The sequence below is a fragment of the Anopheles moucheti genome, chromosome 2, assembly GCF_943734755.1.
Source record: "Anopheles moucheti chromosome 2, idAnoMoucSN_F20_07, whole genome shotgun sequence".
Classification (NCBI taxonomy): domain Eukaryota; kingdom Metazoa; phylum Arthropoda; class Insecta; order Diptera; family Culicidae; genus Anopheles; species Anopheles moucheti.
Window position 1 is genome coordinate 83,984,269 of NC_069140.1, and position 24,458 is coordinate 84,008,726.

Genomic DNA, 24,458 nt, shown 5'->3' on the forward strand with positions numbered 1-24,458 from the left:
GTGTGAGGGAGGGTTTTTTTCTTGTTCATCTGCTACATCGAGTCATTGAGCAGGTTAGGTTCGAATGCTTCACCGGCAGATGGCAGATTCTTATTGCCGGGGTTAAATCTCGTGCATATGCTGCAGCTGCATGGTCCCATCACCTACTCACCAGCTCACACCTACAACTCAAGGATGTCTCAGCACAAAAAAAACACTCCTCAGCAGTCGCAGTCACTGAATACTGCTTACAATTTCGGGAAGCACCGTAACGAATCGATTTCCGCATTAATCTGGTTTTGGGAGGGGGTGCCCGTTTCGGTCGCTAGGTGGCTGATACGCCCACCGACCGTGCACCGGGATTGGATAGTTCCTGGTAAATGGCGGGAGAATATATCGAAGGTACAGCATCACTGGGTTATGTTAACATCCTTTCCTTGCTAAATCCAGTACCGCCTTATCTACCCCCACAGGTACAGTTTGAGCGGGAGGGGGCAACGATATGTTAGTATGTGAATCTGTAATATTCAACACACGGACCTGTCAAATCCCATTGATTTACGCGCGTAGTCCGCAGAGCATGGGTTTATTTTTTTTTTTAAAAGTGACCTGCTAAGCAGATAAATCAAAGCGAAAACTATGCTCAGCACTTTACGCTTCGGTCGCTAACTTTTATCCGATAATCTACTCCGTTTTGTGCGCCTTTCCCGTTATTTTCTGGTTCATTTTGCAAGTCTATTCCATTCCCATCGGTACACTTGAGAGGTTAAAGCCTAGGCAAGAGAAAAAGTGAAAAAATAATTTTCAACTAATTTTTTCCTATTTTTTTACTTTATTCAATTAATTTCTTCGTGTTTGTGTTTATTATTGAAAAATTATGTAATATTTTTACTTTATTACATACATTATGTAAAAAATATTAACTATAATATCATGTATTCCTATGATTAAACTATATATTTGGGGAATTTAAAAAAATAAACTAAGTTCACTACTACTTAACCACCGCACGACACAAACATCATCGAAGGAAACCATGGAAATGAGAACCCCATTTCGCTGGATTCACCCAAAAGAGCGAATAGCTCACACACATACACACCGCTTTGCCACTCATTTTCCTCTTGGTATCATGCAGTCGAAGGTCTTCCCGCGCCTTTCGCAGTGCTGATGATGGTGTGCAATGAATTATGAATGTTTATTACGCACGTAGCGCATATTACTATTGCACGGAGATAATCGAAGAAGCGGAGTTGTTGTTTGCGGTGTGTTTGTCGACTGTCTCAATCTTTATAGTGCAATCGTTCCGAATAAAAGCACACAATCCTACTCACAATCCTAGCATGTCACAATTGAATTGGCAATTTCGATTTTTATTTTATTCACACCCTTTCCTTCCTCTCACTTACCCAAGGGGAGGCAAGGATAGACAGGGGGTGGCGTAACGGTTCTGCTCAATAATTTTAATGAGTTTTTGTCCCGTTTCCGCACCCGTAGTTGGAGGAGCAAAAAAAAGCCCCCCCCAATGTTCCCATGTACACATCATTTGTCATTTTGTTTCCTGACGTTGGCCCCCTTATACCTTATACGTGAGCAACCCCATTTTGCCCAGCCGAGGGGTTAAGTTTTTCTTTTCGTTGTTATTGCTCCCATCTGCTCACATGATTTCGGCCATCTCCCTCGCGTGGCGGCACAAGGAGGAGACTCTCGGGAGACTTTGATTCAGATTTGCTCTCCCGCTTTTGCTCCCGTGTTGTCCCGTGCGGTTTCCTTTCCACTGGGCGCGCAAAGCAAGGACGCACTCATTCGCGCACACAAACACACACACACACACATACAGGGGCACAGGGTGAATACTTTTGCTGGGCAACGCTTGTGCCATTTTCATTGCCATCTTGCTCTCGGGTTTTTGAGGGAGTTTGTGCTAGTTTAGCTATTTCTTCTTATTTCTTGGCAAACGAAGGAAAGATATAACGTTTTAGGTTCATAATTTAGTTTTGAAGTAAAGATTTTAGTACATAAAAATCTGACAATTTATCACTCATAAACTCATCTATGAAAGAAACAGTGCTTATGTTTAATAAAATTATTAATATTTGTTGTAAAAACAAGGCACAAACACAACCAACTCATGAAAATATTTGGCGAATTTGACGAAGTTTTGCAATGAAATAATCATCTTTTATTCTGAATTTCACTCGCAATTACTATTGTTTTCTCCTCACTAGTGCTTCTACCTAACAATGCAGCTCTAGTGGTAGTGAAAATGGTAACGGTCGACGCTGTGTGTGCGATACGTTAAAACAAAAAGAACACGAAACAAACACACACACACACTCGCAGACACTATTTGTACTGGGAACTCACCTGGAAGGGACGAAAACGCTGTTAACATCTCGATGAAAGTTTTCACCATCCATTATTATTCGTTCTTGGCGTAAAGCAAAGCATGCTTTGCCCTGCTGTTGCGTACGTTCCGATGTAAAAATAGGATGCTTTGCTTGGTTGGGTTGGGATTTTGTTTTCCTGTTTGTTTTGTGCCAATTTCTGCCCGCCCGAAACGATGCTGCCATCCTGCCATTCGTGTGCTGGGGATCACACCAACACCAACACACATGGCCAACAATCATACATACACAAAAACGCACAGCGACAAGTAGACATTTCTGGACCGACGAACGGGACGGAAATTCGCTATTGCTTTTGTTTTCAGGCAATGAGAAAAAAATGTTTCGAAGCAAAAGAAAAGGAATTCGTTTGAAGTACACTGGCCACTAATTTAAGCTGCTCCTGTGCCTGTACTCTGTTACCAGAAAGCACCCCACTCACACACACACAAACACAGATGCCACCCACACAGATGCAAGCGCGCACCATCGGTTTTGTTCGCAGGAAGCCACAGAGGACAGCCGTCAGAATTGTGGAGGAAAAATCGATAAAAGTACTACACAAAAGTGTCAAACAGAAGGCAGTGAAACAATTCTACATTCGATTGGTAGGTTGAATAGATACACTTATGGGCAGATAGATCCACATGACACAAGTTAGCGATGAAGGGAAAACACACTTTTCACATAATAACTGACTTTCTCGTGCATTAAACGTTGGTACGACAGCAAGCAGGAGAAATGGGATCCAATAAAGGTCAGGTTTCGTGTTTGGATGAGAGTAGATTGTCACATTGCATACTTGCGAGATGTAGAAGTAGACTTACTACATTGCTATTATGCGAAAGATTTCTCTTGAATATATCGCTTTAAACACAGCCCTGATTCATCACTTGCTGGCTGTTTTCTTACTTGAACACCGCAACGAAATGCTTCAAGGATTTGCCACTATCTCACGGCGCACACAAATGGTCACGCAGGAATGGATGGAATGAGCATATATCAGTACCAACGCTTATCACTTGTTGGGAGAGACGTACCATTACCAGCGACGGACTGTATTTACGATGCCGCCGAACAGTGTCACAGTGCCACCAGCAGCAGTGTAACGTTTGGCCACTTCGTTAAAGCCCTCCCCCACACACACGCACACACGCACGCACGCACACACTCGCCTGGCTGTGCTGGCGATGTGCGAAACGCTATGAAACGACTACACCGAGCGTGTGACCGATACTGAGAACGAGCAGGAAAATTCTGAACCGTTCCGGTTGATGATGGTGGTTCGTACGGTGAGTGCCACTCACGCGCTGAGTGACTCATTCTGGAAGAGTGATGCGCATGTCCTTACGCATCGCATACGACCACTGTTACACACGCACGCAAACACACTTTCACGCTTATGTCTAATGGTGTATGTGTGTGTGTGAAATATAAAATGAGGAAAAGTGTGAGGTATTCCATTTCAGTTACCCACACCGCATGACCTACCGGGCGTCTCCACCGTGGACGCGGGTCACTCAGACCGTTCGTGGGTGGGAGGCGCAGGGATGTTTTCGTCGTCGTGGGTGTGTGAGTTGTGTGAATGAAAATGCAAAATTCAGCGCCGAAGGAGGGGTAGGCCCGTGTGTGAATGATGACGACCGTCACGATGATGATGATGAGTGGATTCGAGTAGGGATTTTCTCGTAAAATCTCTCGACATAAAACGATGGAACTGTGTAAGGGGGGAAGGCGGGGGTAGGGAAGGTTTTTCTCTCCCCGGCGTGGCAACGGTCGGAGTGAATGCGAAAAAGGAAATCACACTAAACAATCAGGCCAATCCAAGCAAACAAAAAAAAAATCATGGAAGGGAAAAACATGCAAACGTTGTTGTTTTTCCTGGTATGTACAGAAAATGATAATAATTTCTTTACGCGAAAGAAAGTTTCTGTTTTTGGGGAAGTATTTGATTGTTCTTGTACTGTATTGCTAGCATCGGGTAGAATGCTCCACTATTTAAAAAAAACATTGTATGACCTACTTATGATAGAAAGTCCATCGAACATGATAACATTTAACAATTGCAAAGAAAAGAGACTTACCATAATTTTTCCAGTAGAAAATTATAATTTCTCCGTTGACATTTTCCCACCAAAGTAAGAAATCAATTTCGGCTTTTGTGGACAGTCTTCTAACAGTTTATGATTGAGGTTACTTATCGTTGAGATTTATTGTGAAGATTTTCAAATTATTTTTATCGGTAAACAATAAATTCTGTTCGCCCCAATTTTAATTATTTTAAAAATGAATGAACCATTACGAAAACTAGCAAAACCAGTCAGGTGTACAAGAAAAAAAAACGTAATAAAAGCGTGTAATTATTTCTTTTTTTTTCTCCCACTCGCCGCGCAACGCTGTGCTCTATATTACGCTACGCTACACAGGCCTCCGTATTGCCTCGAGGTGCATTTCTTCGTGCTGCATGCACTGCTGCAGTCCGCCCAGACGCGGTACGGTTTAATCGTGTTGGTAACCAACCCGGATGGGTGGGGGTGGGTGTCTGGGGGCGGAGGTGAGTGTAGCCGTCGGGAAAGACAGGTGGACAAGGCATAGGAAAGTCCTCGCGTGGAGGCAATTTTTAGTACTCCGGCTCGCGTAGCGTTGCGTGAAAATCGATTTTACGGCGATACAAATTCCGGCCTACGACGACGTCGAATCGTTGTGCTCTTGTCCGCTTTATCCGCACCCCTCTGTGCGTATCATCTTTCCTCATTATAAACACATACACAGGTATGGGCACGTGTATATATGAACGCATAGCACTCTGGTTAACGCATACTTTCGTTTGTCCCGTATCCCAGACACGCGAACGAAGGAACTCTCCGTACACGCACCATGTCCGTCTGGGTGGATTGGGTGTGAGGTGTGTGTGTGTGTGTGTGTATTTTTTTTTGCGGTACCAAACATTCGTGAGCGTGCGCGTATGCAAGTGAGTGCTTAGCGCTCACAAACACGCAGGTGATACAATTTAATTACTCTCGGAAACGCTATGACAACTATTGTCCTTTGACATATCCGTACCACAGAGTTGCGAGAGTTGACAAAATGCTGACAAATTTGTCAAGTGACAAAATCAGCTTGTCGACTGCGAGAAAACCAGTGGAGGATCAATCCCCTTGGAGGCCCAGGGCGGAATTATAGTTGGGGCCTCTAATTTCAAAAACGATGCAGGAGGGAAGGGGAACATTGAGGGGACTTGAAATGAGACAAGGCGAAAAGCGCAGTGAGAAGGGGCCTACTCCGCCTACCGTTTGATCCGCCGCTGGACCGTTCCTAATCATCTTCTTCAAATGGACCGCCAGGGCCATCACCATCTTCGAATACAATATCGGAACCGGCTAAATCACCACCAACACCAGTTACCACTGCACCTGTACTCTTCTAAATGTAGCTACAATCATAGGTGCGCCAACTTCGAGAAGCTGCACGTGGTGGAATTTACAACTACAGCATCCAAGGAACACTTTGCCATCGAATTGGTTCGCTCGCTGTGCTTCCGGGATATTTGCCATGCAACACTCAGTTTTACTTCTTCGATCTTAACTTAACTTAACAAAACACTCAAGCACCAGCATTTGGTGGTGGACTTAATCGATATTGTCTGTCCTGCAGCGAGTATTTATCATACGCAATCCACTAACATGGATGTTCAGTCATACGTATGAACGCATGTCTGTTCGCGATGAGCTGCGCCTTTGCCTCCTTTCACGTATACCAGGTATTGACCAGTGCCGGAACAACACACCGACTGCAGGTGAGATGGGTCATGTGTGTTTGGGATGATATCATCGGTAGCACGGAATATACACGGGAGATTGTGCTGCAACATCGTGTTTGTGATGTGCTACAGCATCCTTAAGGCCAGTGTATGAAACCAACCAGATGATGCGTCCACTACAGTACCCGATCCTGTTTCCACGGGGTGAAGCCGGTTGGACTCATGGTATGTTTAAGATACGTCGCCGAGGAAGACAGCCGAGACCATCGAGCACGGGGACAGACACAAATAGTGGTGCCGTCATCAATGAGGATGATGCCCAGATGGAGCCGAATGCAGAGGAAAATTCATCCAATCAAATTACTCCACGTAAGTATGCCGCGTATATATTGCATATCCTGGCGGGAGATCGCTCATTCTCTGATGCATTGTGAAGGGTAGTCACCCGTCATACGTTTTGCAATACAGAATGAGCGAGTTACTAAGTTGTGAATTTCGATTTTTTTTGTTTATTTATTATTTAGTGGATTGTTTAACATTGTGTATCCCTTTAAACAAACAACGCAAATTTTATATAACAATAATAATTTGTGTTATGCTAAATTTGAAAACTAAAATGCTAGGTCAAGTTTTAGTGTTGAAAGACTACCTCCATGATCATTCGCTAACGTCGATGTTTTAGGCAATGAACAAAAATTAACGGTTGATTTCTGCGGTGAGCTTCTACTTACTAAACTTTTTCAACAATTGATCATGTTTTATAGCATTCTTTAATCCATTAGGTGCAGAGCCACGAGAGTTGACAAAATGCTGACAAATTTGTCCATTGGCCAAATCAGCTGGTCAACTGTGAAAACCACTATAGCGTAGCCGCGCACACAATTGTTTTCAGATTTCCGACACCAGGAAAGCATGTTTTTCACGAGGTGGAATAAATTTGCGCTGCAGGTGAAATAACCTGCAGCGTGGAATAAATTTGCCCATCAATATTGCATTGCATACTATCAAACCCGTGAGAGCGTTCACTAGTTTAAGGAAGATGGATGAAACCGAGAGCATCCTTCATTTCGTTCAAACTTTCCATGGGCTGGTACGAAATTCCATACAAAACCCGCTGTTTTCAGATTCCCGATACCAGGAAAGCTTAAACGGAAGAGGTAGCACCTTGTACAGTAATTTTGCTCGAAAACCGCCTAAAGGTATGCAATGTTTAAACAATAACTTTCCCGTTGGTCGTGAAAAATTTCTTCGAAAACCACCAGTTTTCGAATGTATAGTACCAGGAGAGCATGCACGGAAGAGGTAGCTCCTGGTAATTTTGCCCGCCTAAAGGTATGCAATCAACTTGCAATGCAATGCGCCGTAAGGTATGCAATGTTTATACACTAACTTTCCATACAAACCAGCTGTTTTCAGATTTCCGATACCAGGAGAGCATGTTTTTCAAGAGGTAACACCTGGTACCAGCAGAGCAAGATGGCGCCCAACAATTCATGAAAAGTTTCATGAAATTATTTCATGAAATATTTCATGAAATATTTCATGAAACATTTCATGAAAATTTCATGAAAAGTTTCATGAAATATTTCATGAAATATTTCATGAAACATTTCATGAAATATTTCATGAATGAAATTTTCATGAATGAAAATTTTATGAATGAAATTTTCATAAATGAAATTTTCATGAATGAAATTTTTATGAATGAAATTTTTATGAATGAAATTTTTATTAATGAAATTTTAATGAATGAAATTTTTATGAATGAAATTTTCATGAATGAAAATTTTATGAATGAAATTTTCATGAATGAAAATTTTATGAATGAAATTTTTATGAATGAAAATTTTATGAATGAAATTTTTATGAATGAAATTTTCATGAATGAAATTTTCATGAATGAAATTTTTATGAATGAAATTTGTATGAATGAAATTTTTATGAATGAAATTTTTATGAATGAAATTTTTATGAATGAAATTTTTATGAATGAAATTTTTATGAATGAAATTTTCATGAATGAAATTTTTATGAATGAAATTTTTATGAATGAAATTTTCATGAATGAAATTTTTATGAATGAAATTTTTATGAATGAAATTTTCATGAATGAAATTTTTATGAATGAAATTTTCATGAATGAATGAATGAATGAAATTTTCATGAATGAAATTTTTATGAATGAAATTTTTATGAATGAAATTTTCATGAATGAAATTTTTATGAATGAAATTTTCATGAATGAATGAATGAAATTTTTATGAATGAAATTTTTATGAATGAAATTTTTATGAATGAAATTTTTATGAATGAAATTTTCATGAATGACATTTTTATGAATGAAATTTTCATGAATCAAAATTTTATGAATGAAATTTTCACGAATGAAATTTTCATGAATGAAATTTTCATGAATGAAAATTTTATGAATGAAAATTATATGAATGAAATTTTTATGAATGAAATTTTTATGAATAAAATTTTTAAGAATGAAATTTTCATTCATAAAAATATCATTCATGAAAATTTCATTCATGAAATATTTCATGAAATGTTTCATGAAATATTTCATGAAATATTTCATGAATTTTTCATGAAATTTTCATGAAATTTTCATGAAATATTTCATGAAATATTTCATGAAATAATTTCATGAAACTTTTCATGAATTGTTGGGCGCCATCTTGCTCTGCTGGTACCAGGTGTTACCTCTTGAAAAACATGCTCTCCGGGTATCGGAAATCTGAAAACAGCTGGTTTGTATGGAAAGTTATTGTATAAACATTGCATACCTTACGGCGGAAATTTGGTTGCAAAGTTAGTGTATAAACATTGCATACCTTACGGCGGAAAATTGGTTGCAAAGTTCGTGTATAAACATTGCATACTTTACGGCGCAGTACCAGGAGCTACCTCTTCCGTGCATGCTCTCCTGGTACTATACATTCGAAAACTGGTAGTTTTTGAAGAAATTTTTCACGATCAACGGGAAAGTTAGTGTTTAAATATTGCATACCTTTGGCGGTTTTCGAGCAAAATTGCTGTACAAGGTTCTACCTCTTTAGTGGATGCTTCCCTGGTATCGGAAAACAGCTGGTTTTGTATAGAATTTCGTACCAGCCGACGGAAAGTTTGAGCGAGATGAAGGATCCTTTCCGTTTTATTGATATTACTTATTAGCGATCGTTCTCACGTGTTTGATAGTATGCAATAGCAATTGTGATGGGCAAATTTGTCCCAAGCAGCAGATGTCACCTCTGGAAAAACATGCTCTCCTAGTATCGAAAATCTGCAAAACAATTGTGTGCACGGCTACGGTATAGTGGTTTTCACAGTTGACCAGCTGATTTGGACATTGGACAAATTTGTCAGCATTTTATCAACTCTCGTGGCCCTGCACATATTAATGTGAATTTCGATCGTTCGATTGATTTTCGCGTATTAAGTTTGATGCTCCAAGTTTAGGTCAGTTGTCCGTGCGTCAAGAAATCCTAGAATTATTGGGCCGATCTCTTCGGTCATTGTGAAGATACTTGCGATCATTTCGTTACATTTACACTTGCACATTTACATCAGTATGAAACACACTATGTGTTCTTCAGGCACAATTTGATAGTCAGTAGCAAATTATAGGTTTACAACACCACAAAGCTCTCACAAATTTTTCTCAAACAAACTGAGTTTTCAATGCAAAAAACGAGACCGCTTTCAGCACGCACGACAATGTTTTAGCAAGACTACTGTGATAGGTTCTTTACTGAATACATCGTTTTTATATCAATGCATACTTAATTTCTTCAAGTATCTTTTTTCGTGTTCTTTTTTTAATTTAGATTAACGATTTCGCGGCGATGATCTTCAACCGTATGGATTTCGAATTGGAAATTTTAAATCAATTTCAGTCTAACAACGATGCAAATCTTTCCGAGATTACAACAATGTAGTTTTAACAGTATTCTACACGGGAATATGATCAAGTGTTTGGAAAGTGGGTGAACATAAGCTGAACCTACAATCCAGCTTCGAATAAATAATAATCAAGAAAAACAGAAATGGTATTCCAAGAACCATGAGGTATGAAATATCAAACGGAAAAGAGAGTTCTATTGATTGCAATATGATTTTATTCATAATCTATGACAATACTAGCTATGTCGTAGTACTCTGACAGATTGTGTCGGTTATAACATCATTACCGGCTTGCAAACTTGCACAAATTGTGACGATCGAAATACTAAACACAATACTTCACCACAATACTGTTCCGAAACACGTAGGCTGGACATTTTCACGGTTCAATCGGGGAGAGAAAACAATACCACACCACGAGTATCGCAATGGCAATAGCTTGCGAATATTGCGGAAGTGAAAATAAGCATGGTTTCTATTCTAGCATCTAACGGTAGGATCATTTACGAACAGATGAAAAAATCCCGTTCAAGAAATAGAATACATGAATAGGTTGAAGTAAAAGGGCATATAAGGGTTCACGGGGCTGCCAGAAGGTGTATTGGTAGCGCACCCGGTCTGCACAAGACAGAACTACGGAAAAATTTCATCAGGACCACCAAACCTCCGTACGCAGCACTGACTATCCTACGGGTAAATAAAGTCAAAAAAATAGAAATGGCAGGCTTAAACATCCTGAAGATGTCGTGCCGATAAAGAAGAACGAGTTTGAGTACACTGCATACTTCTCTTGCGTAGCCGTGTAACCGGGCCGATGTAGCTAATCAAATAGAAACAAATGTTTTATATAACCAAGGATATTTTCGATCAATTGTTTACCTTTTTAATTAGATTTTGTGCTATAAATTAACTCTGCTGCTAAATTTCGAAAAATCGCACAATCGGCACAAGTTGTTTGGGGCCCCCAACACGGCGAGGCCCTAGGCGACCGCCTACTCCGCCTACCGTTTAATCCGCCGCTGGAGAAAACCACTATACCGTTGCCGCGCACACAATTGTACTCTTTGACAAAGTAAATTGACAAGAATATCGACATGATCGAAGCAGCTTTCGACAGTTGTTATCAAAAAACTAACTGATTTCATATTTTTATTTTTTGTGTAAATATTAAGAGATTTGAGGAATAATGATAACATATAAGTTATAGTTCATTCAAAAATCAAGCTTATGCACTTTAAATGCAAAATAAATTATAATTTTCCGGTGAAAAATAATATTAACATAATAACTTAAATAGCAAGCGGTGCAAAATTTTGTCAGCATTTCTATAAAATTTTCTATTTCTATAAAATAAGGTTTAACAAAAGGTCACAAATAGTGACAAACGCTCCATTTTGACAAATTTGTCAGCATTTTGTCAGCTCTCGTGGCCCCGCACTCACACACACACACCAACAGACTCCAAGGCACTCAATTCGTCTGCACTCATGGCGATTGTTTTATTCGACAAGCACAATCTATTATTTTTCCTATTTTGGTTTTCCATTGCTCAACACAACTTGCAGCAGTGTTTGTAGACGGTGTGCAAAGGGCACTCATTTTTGCGGTTAAAGAAACGCTGATAAATCAGTGGCGGCCATATTTTACACAGACTCACTCACTTTCACGTGGGTATCGCTACAAATATAGATAGAAAAAGAAATCACAACTTTCATATAGGCCCAGTGTAACTATGAAAAGCGCCACCTGTTGGGGTATAGCTTAATTTTACTGTATTTGTTTTAAAAAGTAAATCATTTTTCAGTAAATTTTTCAGTAAATTTTTCTCGACCAACGGGAAAGTTAGTGTATAAACATTGCACACCGTTCGGCGGTTTTTGAGCAAAATTGCTGTACTAGGTGCTATTTCGTTTATACTTTAAAGTCACAAAGTCGATATTCTTTTCTGCATTTAATTTATCACATAGAAACAAATGTTTTATATATGCAAGGAAGATAATTTTGATCAATTTTTTACCTTTTTATTAATGCTATAAATTTTGCTATAAATTAACTCAGCTGTTTAATTTCCAAAAATCGCACAATCAGCACAAATTTGTTGGGGTCTTTAACACGGCGAGGCCCTAGGCGACCGCCTACTCCGCCAACCGTTTGATTCGCTGCTGATTGTACATTTTATTTAAATTATGTGGGAAAGAATCTTCTACATTACGAGTTTTCTGGTACAACGGTACATGTATTACACTCGCTATAAGAGAGTTGACTGATTTCAATGAGTCTCTCTTCAAGTTTGTTCTCTTCAATCAATGCAGCGGGTGATAAAAACACGAACTCCACTGTAGTGCGTCTTAATATGAATAGTGAGACGTTCATGCGCCGCTTGATTAGCTGCTTCATTCTATAAATAGCCACAGCACCTTATCAGCGTCGATAGTTCACCGGTGCTGAGGGTCTTTCAAGCGCAATACGATGGTGGATGATGCGGAATGAACTGCATTTGATGCACTTGAGTGCAATTCGCGTAATGCAATGTTTAATTTTACATTCATTTTGCAAGATAGAAATTATGTTCTGTACCCAATAAATGTTAAATGTGTCTTCTGTTTCGGTGTCGTAGTTATAAAACGAACCCAAACAAGACAACCGTTCCAGGCGTGAATAATAATTTGCATACAGCGTCACAACCGGCAATGGTTTGCAGTGGTCTCGAAACTACGCACCCTGGAACATTTTGCTGCCCATTTCTGGGGGAGCGCATTCGTTTGGATTAAAGTTTTTTTTCTTCTCCCACCGGTAACTATCGCGGATGAACCGCGGTTTGCGATGCACATTCGAACCTTGGGATGCAACAAACGCAGCGACTTGGGCAGCGATGGGCACTTTTGCAAACGCTGTAGTTGGCGAGACCATTTCAAACACGATAAGACTGCAGTTTAAAATGCCATCTAGAGCAGATCGGCAGTCGTGTGCACCGGTGCACTATCAGCTTGGAGCGTTGCGTGAGAACGTAGGTGGTAAGTTTGCAAAGGGCTGACGACGGGAAGGAGGGTGTGCGCGAAGATTACGGCCAAGTGGTTTCCCATATCACTTTCGCCTCACTTATTAGAGCTAACGTAACGTAAGGGTGTGATGCACCGTTCTGAGCAATGTGCCATTAATGAACGCAAATTGTTTTCTGTTGAGTAAAAATCTGCAATATTCATTTGTGTCTTAATTGTTAGTTAAAAATGAGTTCTTTATGCAAATCAAATTGGACGTCCGATGGCAGCATTTCTTCGTCCATGTTTTCCATGATCCAACTCAAGTAACCGTCAGTGTTGAGGTAAACTAAGGGATAATATAAACTGCAACCTCTCGGTACGATCAAATCGAAACCGCGCAGAAAATGTCTTTCAGCGGACTGTACCTTGTGAACCGTATGCAGTGATGCACCGGTAAATACGCCGATACACGCATCGTCTGGCGTTCGTTTCGTTATCACACAAAAGTTCGAGATCCCTACGGTAAATCTTACTGCCAAAGCGCTCCAGCGCTTATGACACTCGGCAGGGTCTACGTATCTGTTCCCTACAGGTATAACGGCGTAGTTGTATACGGTGTTGCCCGTTGTACCCATCACCATACCCGATATGTCATAGCTGCGGGTTTCGTCCGTTACGGGAAGGCAGATGGGTTTCACGTTCGGTAGAGAGGTGTCCACGGGTGTGGCTAGCTTTACCAACGCTATATCATTGAAGTAGCTGGAACGATTGTACTCCGGATGGATGGTGATGTTTTGTACTAAAATTCGTTGCATTGGAAGCACACAATCCGAGCTCGTTTCCCCTTTAAAACATTCCCTTTTTACAGTAGCACTAACAACTCCGAATACTACGTAATGTCTGCAATGAAACAGAAGACAGCACTGTTGGTAAGGGGGTTTGTTCAGTACACATTATACTTTACATTATACATTATACTTACTGCTGCTCAACATCACCGAAACAGTACGCCGGTCCAACAGCGTACCATTCGCTTATGAGCGTGACGGAACATCGGCTCACGTTGAAAAATGGTGCATTCGAGATGACATTCCCGATCCACGGATTCGATGCACCAATCAGCGGAGTGTTGACTCCACAGTTGCTAAAATTAAACAAACTTCTCCTGGATGTGTCGATTTTCAATGGTGGCAAAGTGACTCTCCCAAGGTCGCCGTTACGCGTAACGCTAGGCAGTGATGTATTGTGCTCCTTAAACTGCACTGTGTCCAGTATCCAATCAAGATCAGCCATCTGCACCGTGGCGAACAGATACGGACCGTACAGAAGGTCGGAGAAAATAGCCTCTTGATTCGTATCCATCCCGTAAAGAAAGTAACGCGTACGTCCACTAACCCGTAACGCCATCTGTAACGTGCTGCCCAACGCAGAAGACAACGGTATCTGCCTGTACTTTTCCGACTCGATCGCACACGGATAGTCACCGTCGAATGTGACGAAATGTTGCTGCAGCAGCAATCGTTGCTGACAGTTCAAATAGTCGATCATCGTGAGTTTCTTGCTTTCGGTGTTGAACGACCTGTTCGACACTATAACGACCTGGGTCGGTTGGCGTTGATGCAACTGCTCCATAAACGGCAGACATATCGGTCTGATGTAGGGAATGGAAAAGTTGGCCGGTTCTAGCAGCTCTACCAGCGCGAACGTTTGCCTTGGATGGTCACTCGGTGGCAGAATAACGTTCTTTATCTCCACCATTTGGTGCGTTACTTCGCAAACGGTTGTGTAGCAGTTGGTTGGATCTTCCTTATTGTACTTCCCCAGCACAAGTGTTCGCCTGAAATGTGAAAATTCCTTATTAACCACACTTACGGTCACACACACACACAAACCGGCGGGGGGCATTACGCACCAAGTTGTAACGTCCTGTACACTACGCTTGGGAACCAGGGCGTACCATTCGCTTATTAGCACCGCCAAACTCCTCGTCCAGGATGACTCGTCTATCACATGTTCGGCACCTTGGAAAAAGCCTACCCAAGGAAACAGCGTAACCTTTCCCAGGTTTTGATTGCGCGTAACAGTCAAACCGCAAGTGTCCATATTGAACAGGCGCAAGTTTTCCTTCCCAGGTTGCTGCTGTAACTTGCGCCATTCTGTGTCGAGCGTCTGTTTCGGCGTGGTCACTATTGAAGGTTTTATCGCTTCCGCTTTTTCCAGAATGTTGTACCGCATGTTGTACAGTATCCAGTCCAGATATTCGTCCATACTGTTGTAAACCGGTGACGTTTCTGTGTCACAAGCCAATCCAAATACTTCGAAGCCACGCATAAAGTAGCGCTGCGCCTCGCCAAACGTGCGCAACTCTTGCAGTGGTGCTCCACTTTTCAAGGAGTTGCATTGTGGGCCATCTTCCAGAGATGTTTGCGCACAGAATCGCTTGTTATGCCAGCTAATATTGAAGCCCAACTCAGCGTACTGTGCCTTACAGTGGTCTATACTCACGAGACTCACCGGAGTGCTGGTGTATGACTTTGCAAGCGTTGAGATCGAAGCGACAGATAGATTCGACATCTGATTCGTGCGGAGCTCAGGAATCGCAGGTAGACATATGGGTCTTATGTTCGGTAGCGTCGTGTTGGCTGCAGTTAGCAACTCGATCAGCACGATGTTGTTAGCCAGACTGTTGCCGTCGTACTTTGGATGTGTGATTATTCGCTCGATTTGCAATGTTTGCGTTGAGTGCGGTGACGATTCGGAAGTGCCTCCCAGTAGAATCCAGCGCCTTAAAAAGGAAGTTTAAAGGAATGTCATAAGAGGGAGAAATAGTACTTTCGACCAGCTGTACTTACTCTATACCATCGCTCGCAAAACAATGCGCTGGACCAACGGCGTACCAATCGCTTATTAGCGTTACCACGCAACGTGTGTTAGGTGCACTGTCCGAATCGCGAGAAAGGATGACAAATCCAAGCCACGGTAATGTCCAACTGTATCCATCGCTGAGCTGCGTGGAAGATGCCACTCCACATGTGCCAAAGTTGAACAATCGTAGCTTTTCTTCGTAATCTATATCGAGCACATCGTTCTCGAACGATAGTACGCGGTGGTCCACGTACTGCACAACCCATTCGAAGTGTTTGGCCACATCGGTGTAGGCGGTGTACTTCAACGGATCGCAAAGCCCTGTATTGCCCCGAAGCGGTGTAAATGACACCAGACCACGCACGAACCATTTGCCTCCGACTTCGAAAAACATACCGCCACCACTATCGCCATTGCAGGCACTCACACCACTCTGTCCTCGGCCACAGAATATATCCGTGGTCAGATGAGTGCCGAACACGGCACGATCACTCGCGATGCAGGTTAACGCATCGACTACACCGATGAGCGCTTGCTTTAGCTGATTCGATACGACATCCTGCTCGTTCAAGCCAAACCCAACGATGGTACCGTTTCTGCCCACGATCATCTCCTGATTGCTGTCCATCGTCCAGAGGCATACCGGCTGTACGTACTTCGTCATGGTGATGTTAGCTGACAGCTTCAAAAGGGCAATGTCGTTGATAATGCTCGCTGAACCGTATCTAGGATGTACTATCATTTCCTGCAAATTGTGCGTTTTTGTGTGTTCATTCGCTTCTGTCAGATCTAACTGTCCGACAGTCACCGAGATCTGGTCCAGAGGGACTTTCCCATTGGCAGTGTAGACACAGTGAGCAGCTGCAAGTGAGTGCAATCACGATCAATTCACATTAGAATTTATGATTTTATAATGCGGTTTTATAATGGTTGTGCTATTAATCATTATGCAAACAGAACCCTACAACAGTGCAACAGTTGTTATATTTTTTATTCAGCAAGCGCGGTTACCAAGGTTACCACGCTCCTCACTGTCATGTGAGTAAAATGCTTATCAACAGAAGAGTTTGAGTGCCTCTTGAACCTACCTGTGAGAACTGTATTCTCGTCAACGATTACGCCTCCACAGGCGTATTCGTTTTGATCCTTTTTTTGATGGAAGATTGCCACATGCCATGGCCAGTGCCCTGCCTTAGCATCAATGCCATTATGGATGAGGTACACCGATTTCACTCTACGTCGGCCACACGTTAAACGACTTTCTTGGCCATCGGCAGAAGGCACCGCACACAGCAAACCAAAGAGCAATAATAGCTTAGCGAGCGTACAAATCATCATGATTACTGCAATCTACGCCCGCACACACTGTGAAAAGGGAACTTATTCCATTCAGGTTCAAGATCACACTGATCGTTCGATTGCGAATGAACGTCGTGAGTGATCCCCTGTTGCAACGATCGTCTGAGATGAAGCGCGATTAACATTGCGCTACGAAGTACGTCGTCTTGATACGCCTTGATATAAGTGTGAGTGATACGCTGTAAAAACCTTCACCGGGTTGAAACGGGTTTTTGGCGAGTGGAAAATTGTATTTGTTGCTTTAAAACCGGAAACACTGGGTTTTTTTTGTTATAGAATCGCAAAGTATTTGAGCAGAGACAATGACATTCGATTTGATGAAGTATATAAGGGCATCGTTATGAAGCAAAAATACAGCGGCGGATCAAACGGTAGGCGGAGTAGGCGGTCGCCTAGGGCCTCGCCGTGTTGGGGGCCCCAAAAAATTTGTGCCGATTGTGCGATTTTTGAAAATTTTCCAACAAAGTTAATTTATAGCAAAACAAATTAATTTACAAGGTAGAAAATTGATCAAAAATATCTTCCTTGGTTATATAAAACATTTGTTTCTATGTGATAAATTAAATTCAGAGAAGAATATCGACTTTGTGACTTTAAAGTATAAACGAAATTGCACCAGGATCAGGACACTAATTTTCCCGTTGGTCGAGAAAAATTTCTTCGAAAACTACCTGTTTCCAAATGTATAATACCAGGAGAGCATCCACGGAAGAGGTAGCACCTAGTACAGCAATTTTGGTCGAAAACCGCCGAAAGGTATGCAATGTTTAAACACTAACTTTCCCGTTGGTCGTGAAAAATTTCTTCGAAAACCACCAGTTTTCGAATGTATAGTACCAGGAGAGCATCCACGGAAGAGGTAGCTCCTGGTACTGCGCCGAAAGGTATGCAATGTTTATACACTAACTTTGCAACCAACTTGCAACGCAATGCGCCGTAAGGTATGCAATGTTTATACAATAATCTTGCAACCAACTTGCAATGCAGTTTGGTGCATGCAAGAAACTTGCAGCAAGATGGCGCCCAACTTCGTACTTGCATGCAACAAACTTGCATGCAAACTTGCATGCAAGTTCTTGCAAGCAAATTCTTGCATGCAAGTTCTTGTATGCAAGTGCTTGTATGCAAGTTCTTGCATGCAAGTTCTTGTATGCAAGTTCTTGCATACAAGTTCTTGCATGCAAACTTGCATACAAACTTGCATACAAACTTGCATGCAAACTTGCATACAAACTTGCATGCAAGTTTGCATGCAAGAATTTGCTTGCAAGAACTTGCATGCAAGTTTGCATGCAAGCTTGCATGCAAGTTTGTTGCATGCAAGTACGAAGTTGGGCGCCATCTTGCGCGCCATCTTGCTGCAAGTTTCTTGCTTGCACCAAACTTGCATTGCAAGTTGGTTGCAAGGTTAGTGTATAAACATTGCATACCTTACGGCGCAGTACCAGGAGCTACCTCTTCCGTGCATGCTCTCCTGGTACTTTAAATTCGGAAACTGGTAGTTTTCGAAGAAATTTTTCACGACCAACGGGAAAGTTAGTGTTTAAACATTGCATACCTTTCGGCGGTTTTCGAGCAAAATTGCTGTACTAGTTGCTACCTCTTTCGTGGATGCTCTCCTGGTATCGGCAATCTGAAAACAGCTGGTTTTGTATGGAATTTCGTACCAGCTAAGTAGTGGCGTTATGGTTCTCCTTAGCGCATACAAACGTTTGTATATAGAGTCTAGCTTACTAGGCCCGTTTACAGGGCTACGCAACAGAATTCTGAGATGTACGCAAGGGAGCTTTCTTTCCGAGACTTTGCTGGTGTTGTTACATCATGTTTGAAGTACATCTCCCTAACACCGATAATGCCGTAGCAAAATTATGGGCCCCCCTTGAAAAATTCCGCCCTGGGCCTCCAAGGGGATTGATCCTCCACTGCAAAAATAATTGAAAAGATAGCAGCAGAATAAAACAAAATAATGATAAAAAGTGATCTAACTCACTTTAAGAACAGTTATTATTATTTCGGTCCTGGTACTATACTTTCGGATGTCTTCAATCATCATCTTAAGTCTAATTGAACTTACGTGTTCCAATAGATATTTATCTCCTAGTGCAATATCTTTATTTATCTCACTGTCTAAGATCACTTAGGTATTTTAAAAGAAAATCTAAGATTCACACATCATACATTTCAATAATGTTTAGCCGTTGCATGTACAGCTTCATTTGGTCTATATTTATTTGAAGTAAATTGTGTAACTTTAACGAAAAGTTACACTGCAAAGCGCATCCTTGATCTCAAGTAAAACTAATCGTACATCATTTCGAGGTAAAAATCAGTGTCTTGCTCAAATCGTACGGCAATCCGAGCGGATAGCTTCTATCTTCCATATTGTCCAATATCCACTCCAGGTGAACATCCGTATCGATGTACACTACCGGGCTGTGTAAGGTACATATTCTAGGTTTGATATCATGAATACCACGCAGAAAATGTCTATCTTCTGAGTTAATCCGTTGAACCGTATGGAGCGATGCGCCCATGATAAAATCGTAACATTCCTTATTAGGCGCTATCTCCAACCGAATACATATTTTGTGGTTTTCTATAGCGAACTGGACGGCCATACTATCCCAGCGTTTTTGACATTCGGTGGAATCTATGTACCGATCAGCTACACGGATTATTAGATAGATGGAACCCACCAGATTTTCCGACACCGCTACCAAACTGGATGTATCGTAGCTGCGGACTTCATCCGGCAAGGGTAGACAGATGGGTTGCACATGGGGTTGCGATGTATCGACAGGCCTTGCAAGCTTTAGCAACGCGATGTCGTTACGATAGTCGGAACTATTGTAGTGTGGATGGATGATGATCTTTTCCACTGGAATTTGTTGTGTGGGATAAATGCATGATGCTTTGCCCTCCGTCTCGATACATTCCATCGGTGCATCGACACTGTTAACTCCAAACAGTACAGAATAACTGAAAACAATTGTCAATGACGATTATTTGTCTGAAATAATTCAATTTTCAAAACCGCAACTTACTTCTGGCTATTACCGCTAAAACAAACCGGTACACCGACAGCATACCATTCGTTGATTAGGGTAACGACACATCTGAAGTCTTTACTATCGGTAAGAAAAACGTCACTCGAAGACAGATATCCCATCCACGGAATGAAGCTACTGCGCGTCGTTTCATTACCAGCTGGAATGATTCCACAGTTGCTGAAGTTAACCAAGTTGCGCTTGGACGAGTTTTGTACCGGCGACACGTTCACTCGTCTCGGCACCGTGGTTCGCTCGGGCACGTAAGGAAACGTTAGATTCAACTCTTTAAACCTCATGTTATCCACTATCCATTCGAGAAACCGATCGACATTGGTGAATAGCTCCGGTAAGTACGGCAACTCATTGGGCAGGTCGTTGCGCAGGTTGATACCTCGCAGGAAATATTTCTGCTGTTCATCGAATTGCAGCAATGCTTGGAGTGGAGCACCTGCATTTAATAGTAACTGTGCCTGTCCACGTTGAACAGCATCCACGGCACACCGTGGTACGGTCTTGGCAGAGGTTAGAAACCCCTCTTGAGCCAACTGCCGCTGACAGACCGTTGAGTTCAGCTCGGTTAATGATTTGTGTCGGAGGTAAAAGTAGTCACCCGCCGTCACTACCAAATCCAACGGCTTGCTCTTGAGTAGATCGCGTATAAATGGCATACATATAGCACCTAGGTTGGGCATCGTAAAGTTGGCCGGTAGCTCAAGCTCTATCAGTGCAATATTATAGTTGCGAGGGTTTTTACCATAATTCGGATGGATGGTAATGGCTTTAATGGCAGCCTCCTGATACTTATATTGCGGACAATCAACGCCGACACATTCTGCCTGCAGTAATAGATTGTACATTCCAAAAATGACTGAACGCCTGAAATGTAAGAAAGCTGTTGTTGTAATGGAACAGTACAGGGGAAAAGTTTTGGAAGACACTTACCAAGCTGCTTTATGTTGCACAGCATGTGCACTTGTCAGGATGTAGTATTCGCTTATCAGAACTCCCACACCGTGAGCTTTCACGTCTAGACCCAGTATGCCATCCAAGCCCAGAATCATCACCACCCAGGGATGGATGCTGATGTCGCCTATCCGCTCATTCCGAACCTTCGATATACCGCAGGAAGTCATGTTAAACAGGCGTAGCTTCTCATTGCCCGGTTCTTGCTGTAGGCTTAACCACTGCGCATCTAAAGAAGCGTTGACGGACCGAACTTCAATGCCCTCGGGGTCCGCCTCGTTATATCGCATGTTGTACAGTATCCAGTCCAGGTACGTCTCTACGCTGTTGTAAACGGGCGGTGCCTTCGAATGGCAGGCGGTGCCAACCAGTTCGAACCCGCGCAAAAAGTATCGTTCCTTACCGCGCAATACTATGCTTTCCTGCAGTGGCGATCCTGCAATCAGTGCGTCACAATCTTGTTCGTCCTGCTTGTTTGTTACTTCGGCACAGAGTCGTTTGTCCTGCAGGTTTAGCGTAATGTTGTGGCTAGCGTACTGTCTCATACATTCGATGGAATCGAGATAGGTAACGGGTATGTTTTTGTAGGCAAAGTTTGACAATGAGAGGATTGCAACATGTAAATTCGTCCTGGAGTTTGCCCGGAGCTCTGACATCACAGGTATGCAGATAGGCTGCACGTTCGGTTGCGTGAAGTCCGCCGGGTATAGGAACTCAATCAATGCGATATTATCTACCGAACTGTTCGCTCCAAACATTGGATGCTTGATCACCCGATGAATGCGCAACGTTTGCGTTGCCAGAGCGCATAGTGTCGTGCCGTTGCGATCGACGCATCCTTTCGCTGTACGCTGCAATCCGTTCCCAACTGACACATAGGCCCTAAAAAGATAACATGTCAGGTACTCTGTCTCTACACTAGGTTCACAGTAACGATCTCCGATCTTCCGCTACTTACTCAACACCATCGTTTTCGAAGCAAAACGCAGGACCTACAGCGTACCATTCGCTGATAAGCGTGATCACACACCGCGACTTGCGTTCATTCGTTGCTCGAACAAACCCAAGCCATGGTAACGTCCAGTTGACATCGTCGCTAACATACGTAGACGACTTCAGGCCGCAGGTGTCGAAGTTGAGCAGTCGCAACTTTTCGTCATAGTCTATCTCCAGCACATCCGACTCGAACGATAGTACCCGTTGGTCCACATGCTGTACAATCCACTCGAGATGCTTCGCCACATCGGTGTAGGCGGTGTACTTGAACGGATCGCAAATCGTCGTATTCGCGCGCAGCGGTGTAAATGACACCAGACCACGCACGAACCATTTGCCTCCGACTTCGAAAAACATACCGCCACCACTATCGCCATTGCAGGCACTCACACCCGGCTGTCCTTTGCCGCAGTACATATCCGAGGTCAGATGAGTGCCGAACACGGCACGATCACTCGCGATGCAGGTTAACGCATCCACTACCCCGATGAGCGCTTGCTTTAGCTGATTCGATACGACATCCTGCTCGTTCAAGCCAAACCCAACGATGGTACCGTTTCTGCCCACGATCATCTCCTGATTGCTGTCCATCGTCCAGAGGCAGACCGGCTGTACGTACTTCGTCATGGTGATGTTAGCTGACAGCTTTAGAATAGCAATGTCGTTCATGATGCTGTTTCTGCTGAACCCGGGATGCAGTATTATCTCCCGCACACTGTGTGTCTGTATGTGTTCGCTCTCTTCATTGAGCTGTATGCGTCCCACGTGCACCAGCACGCGATGTGCTGCCAGTAGTCCTCGTTGTGTATGTACGCAGTGAGCCGCTGCAACGGGGGAGAAAAACAGTTCATCGTTCAATGTGTCTGTTGCAAATGGGCAACTTCACGTTTACACACCTGTGAGAACTGTATTCTCATCCAGTACGGAACCTCCACAGGCATAGTCTTGCTTTCCGACCTTTTCATGGTAAATGGCCGCATGCCATGGCCAGTGACCTGCCTTAGCATCAATGCCATTATGGATGAGGTAAACGGATTTCACTCTACGTCGGCCACACGTTAAACGACTTTCTTCACCACGCGTTGGAGACACGGCACACAGCAAACCAAAGAGCAATAAGAGTTTAGCGGGCGTACGAAACATAGTAGGCTAACTGCGGAACCTTAACTTATTCTAAGCAGAGTCAAGATCAAACTGTACGATTGCGAATCGTACTTCTGTACTGTACCGTGTCGCACCAGTGAGTGATCCCCGCCGGCAGCGATCGGTCGGTGATTATGATAGTAAATCAATGCAATCCGATCGGTGTTGGTACTCTGCTTTAGTCTGCTTTGAAGGGCGCATGCATGTTGTTGCATGACTGCCGGGTTGTGGTAATTCCAAAAACAGGTTTGCTGGAACACATGCTTTCAGCAGTCATTCGCGCTCTTTATCACTTAACTCAAAACAATTGTGCAAGTGATTTGATTGTCGTATGCACATCGTCCGTAGATTTATGGTTAGATGGATTGAAGTAGTGTTGGGCGGATCGGATCGGATTCTGGGATTGGATCCTTCATTGGATCAATCCGGATTCGATCCCAAATCCAGGATCCTCTGGATTGGAATCCCAAACAATCCTTTTCGATCCGGATCTGTCATGACGGGAATCCGGGATTGAAATCCAAAACAAGAGTCCGGATTCGGATCCTTCAGGATCCGGATTCGTCAATACGAGAATCCGGGATCGAAATCCAAAACAAGAGTCCAGATCCCGGATCCGGATCTGTCATGATTGGAATGTGGGATTGTGGTAGGGATTGTTTTCGGATGCGGATATTTTGTGATTTATTGCCTTTTTATTCTGTTCCATGTGAACGTATTTTCTCTAAGGTAGGACAAATTTACACGGACAGAAGGAATAGGTTGCTCCCCAAAAAATGAATGAAATATTATTTCTCAAGCATAATTTAAACGCACATCCATCATGCATTTTCTTTGTTTACAAAGCAAAGAGTTTTTTGTGGTCATAAAAAAAATCTAGTAGGATTCGGATCGGATTCGGAGGATCGATCCCAAGGCGGATCCGGATCGGTCGGATCGAATCCCACATGGGAGTGATTTTTCCCATCACTAGATTGAAGTATTTGATTAAATCGCAGATTTCTCAGACAGTTTTAATAACAGTTAGGACAGTTAGGATAACTTAAGAGAGAAAGATAAAGAAATA

General features: G+C 42.6%; 2 protein-coding genes across 2 annotated transcripts; both read right to left on the minus strand.

Moving 5' to 3' along the window:
• Window positions 1-13,252: 13,252 nt before the first annotated feature.
• On the minus strand, window positions 13,253-17,216 carry LOC128299541 (uncharacterized). Its single transcript, XM_053035542.1, has 5 exons — window positions 16,970-17,216; window positions 15,869-16,742; window positions 14,929-15,801; window positions 13,999-14,853; window positions 13,253-13,916 (listed from the first exon to the last, which is right to left on the minus strand). Exons 1-5 carry the CDS (start codon window positions 17,214-17,216, stop codon window positions 13,253-13,255), a joined length of 3,513 nt encoding a protein of 1,170 aa, XP_052891502.1.
• A 2,212-nt stretch (window positions 17,217-19,428) lies between these two features.
• On the minus strand, window positions 19,429-23,392 carry LOC128297320 (uncharacterized). The gene is made up of 5 exons (XM_053032945.1): window positions 23,146-23,392; window positions 22,212-23,073; window positions 21,233-22,135; window positions 20,285-21,166; window positions 19,429-20,219 (listed from the first exon to the last, which is right to left on the minus strand). Exons 1-5 carry the CDS (start codon window positions 23,390-23,392, stop codon window positions 19,550-19,552), a joined length of 3,564 nt encoding a protein of 1,187 aa, XP_052888905.1. The 3' UTR covers window positions 19,429-19,549.
• Between the last annotated feature and the right edge of the window lie 1,066 nt (window positions 23,393-24,458).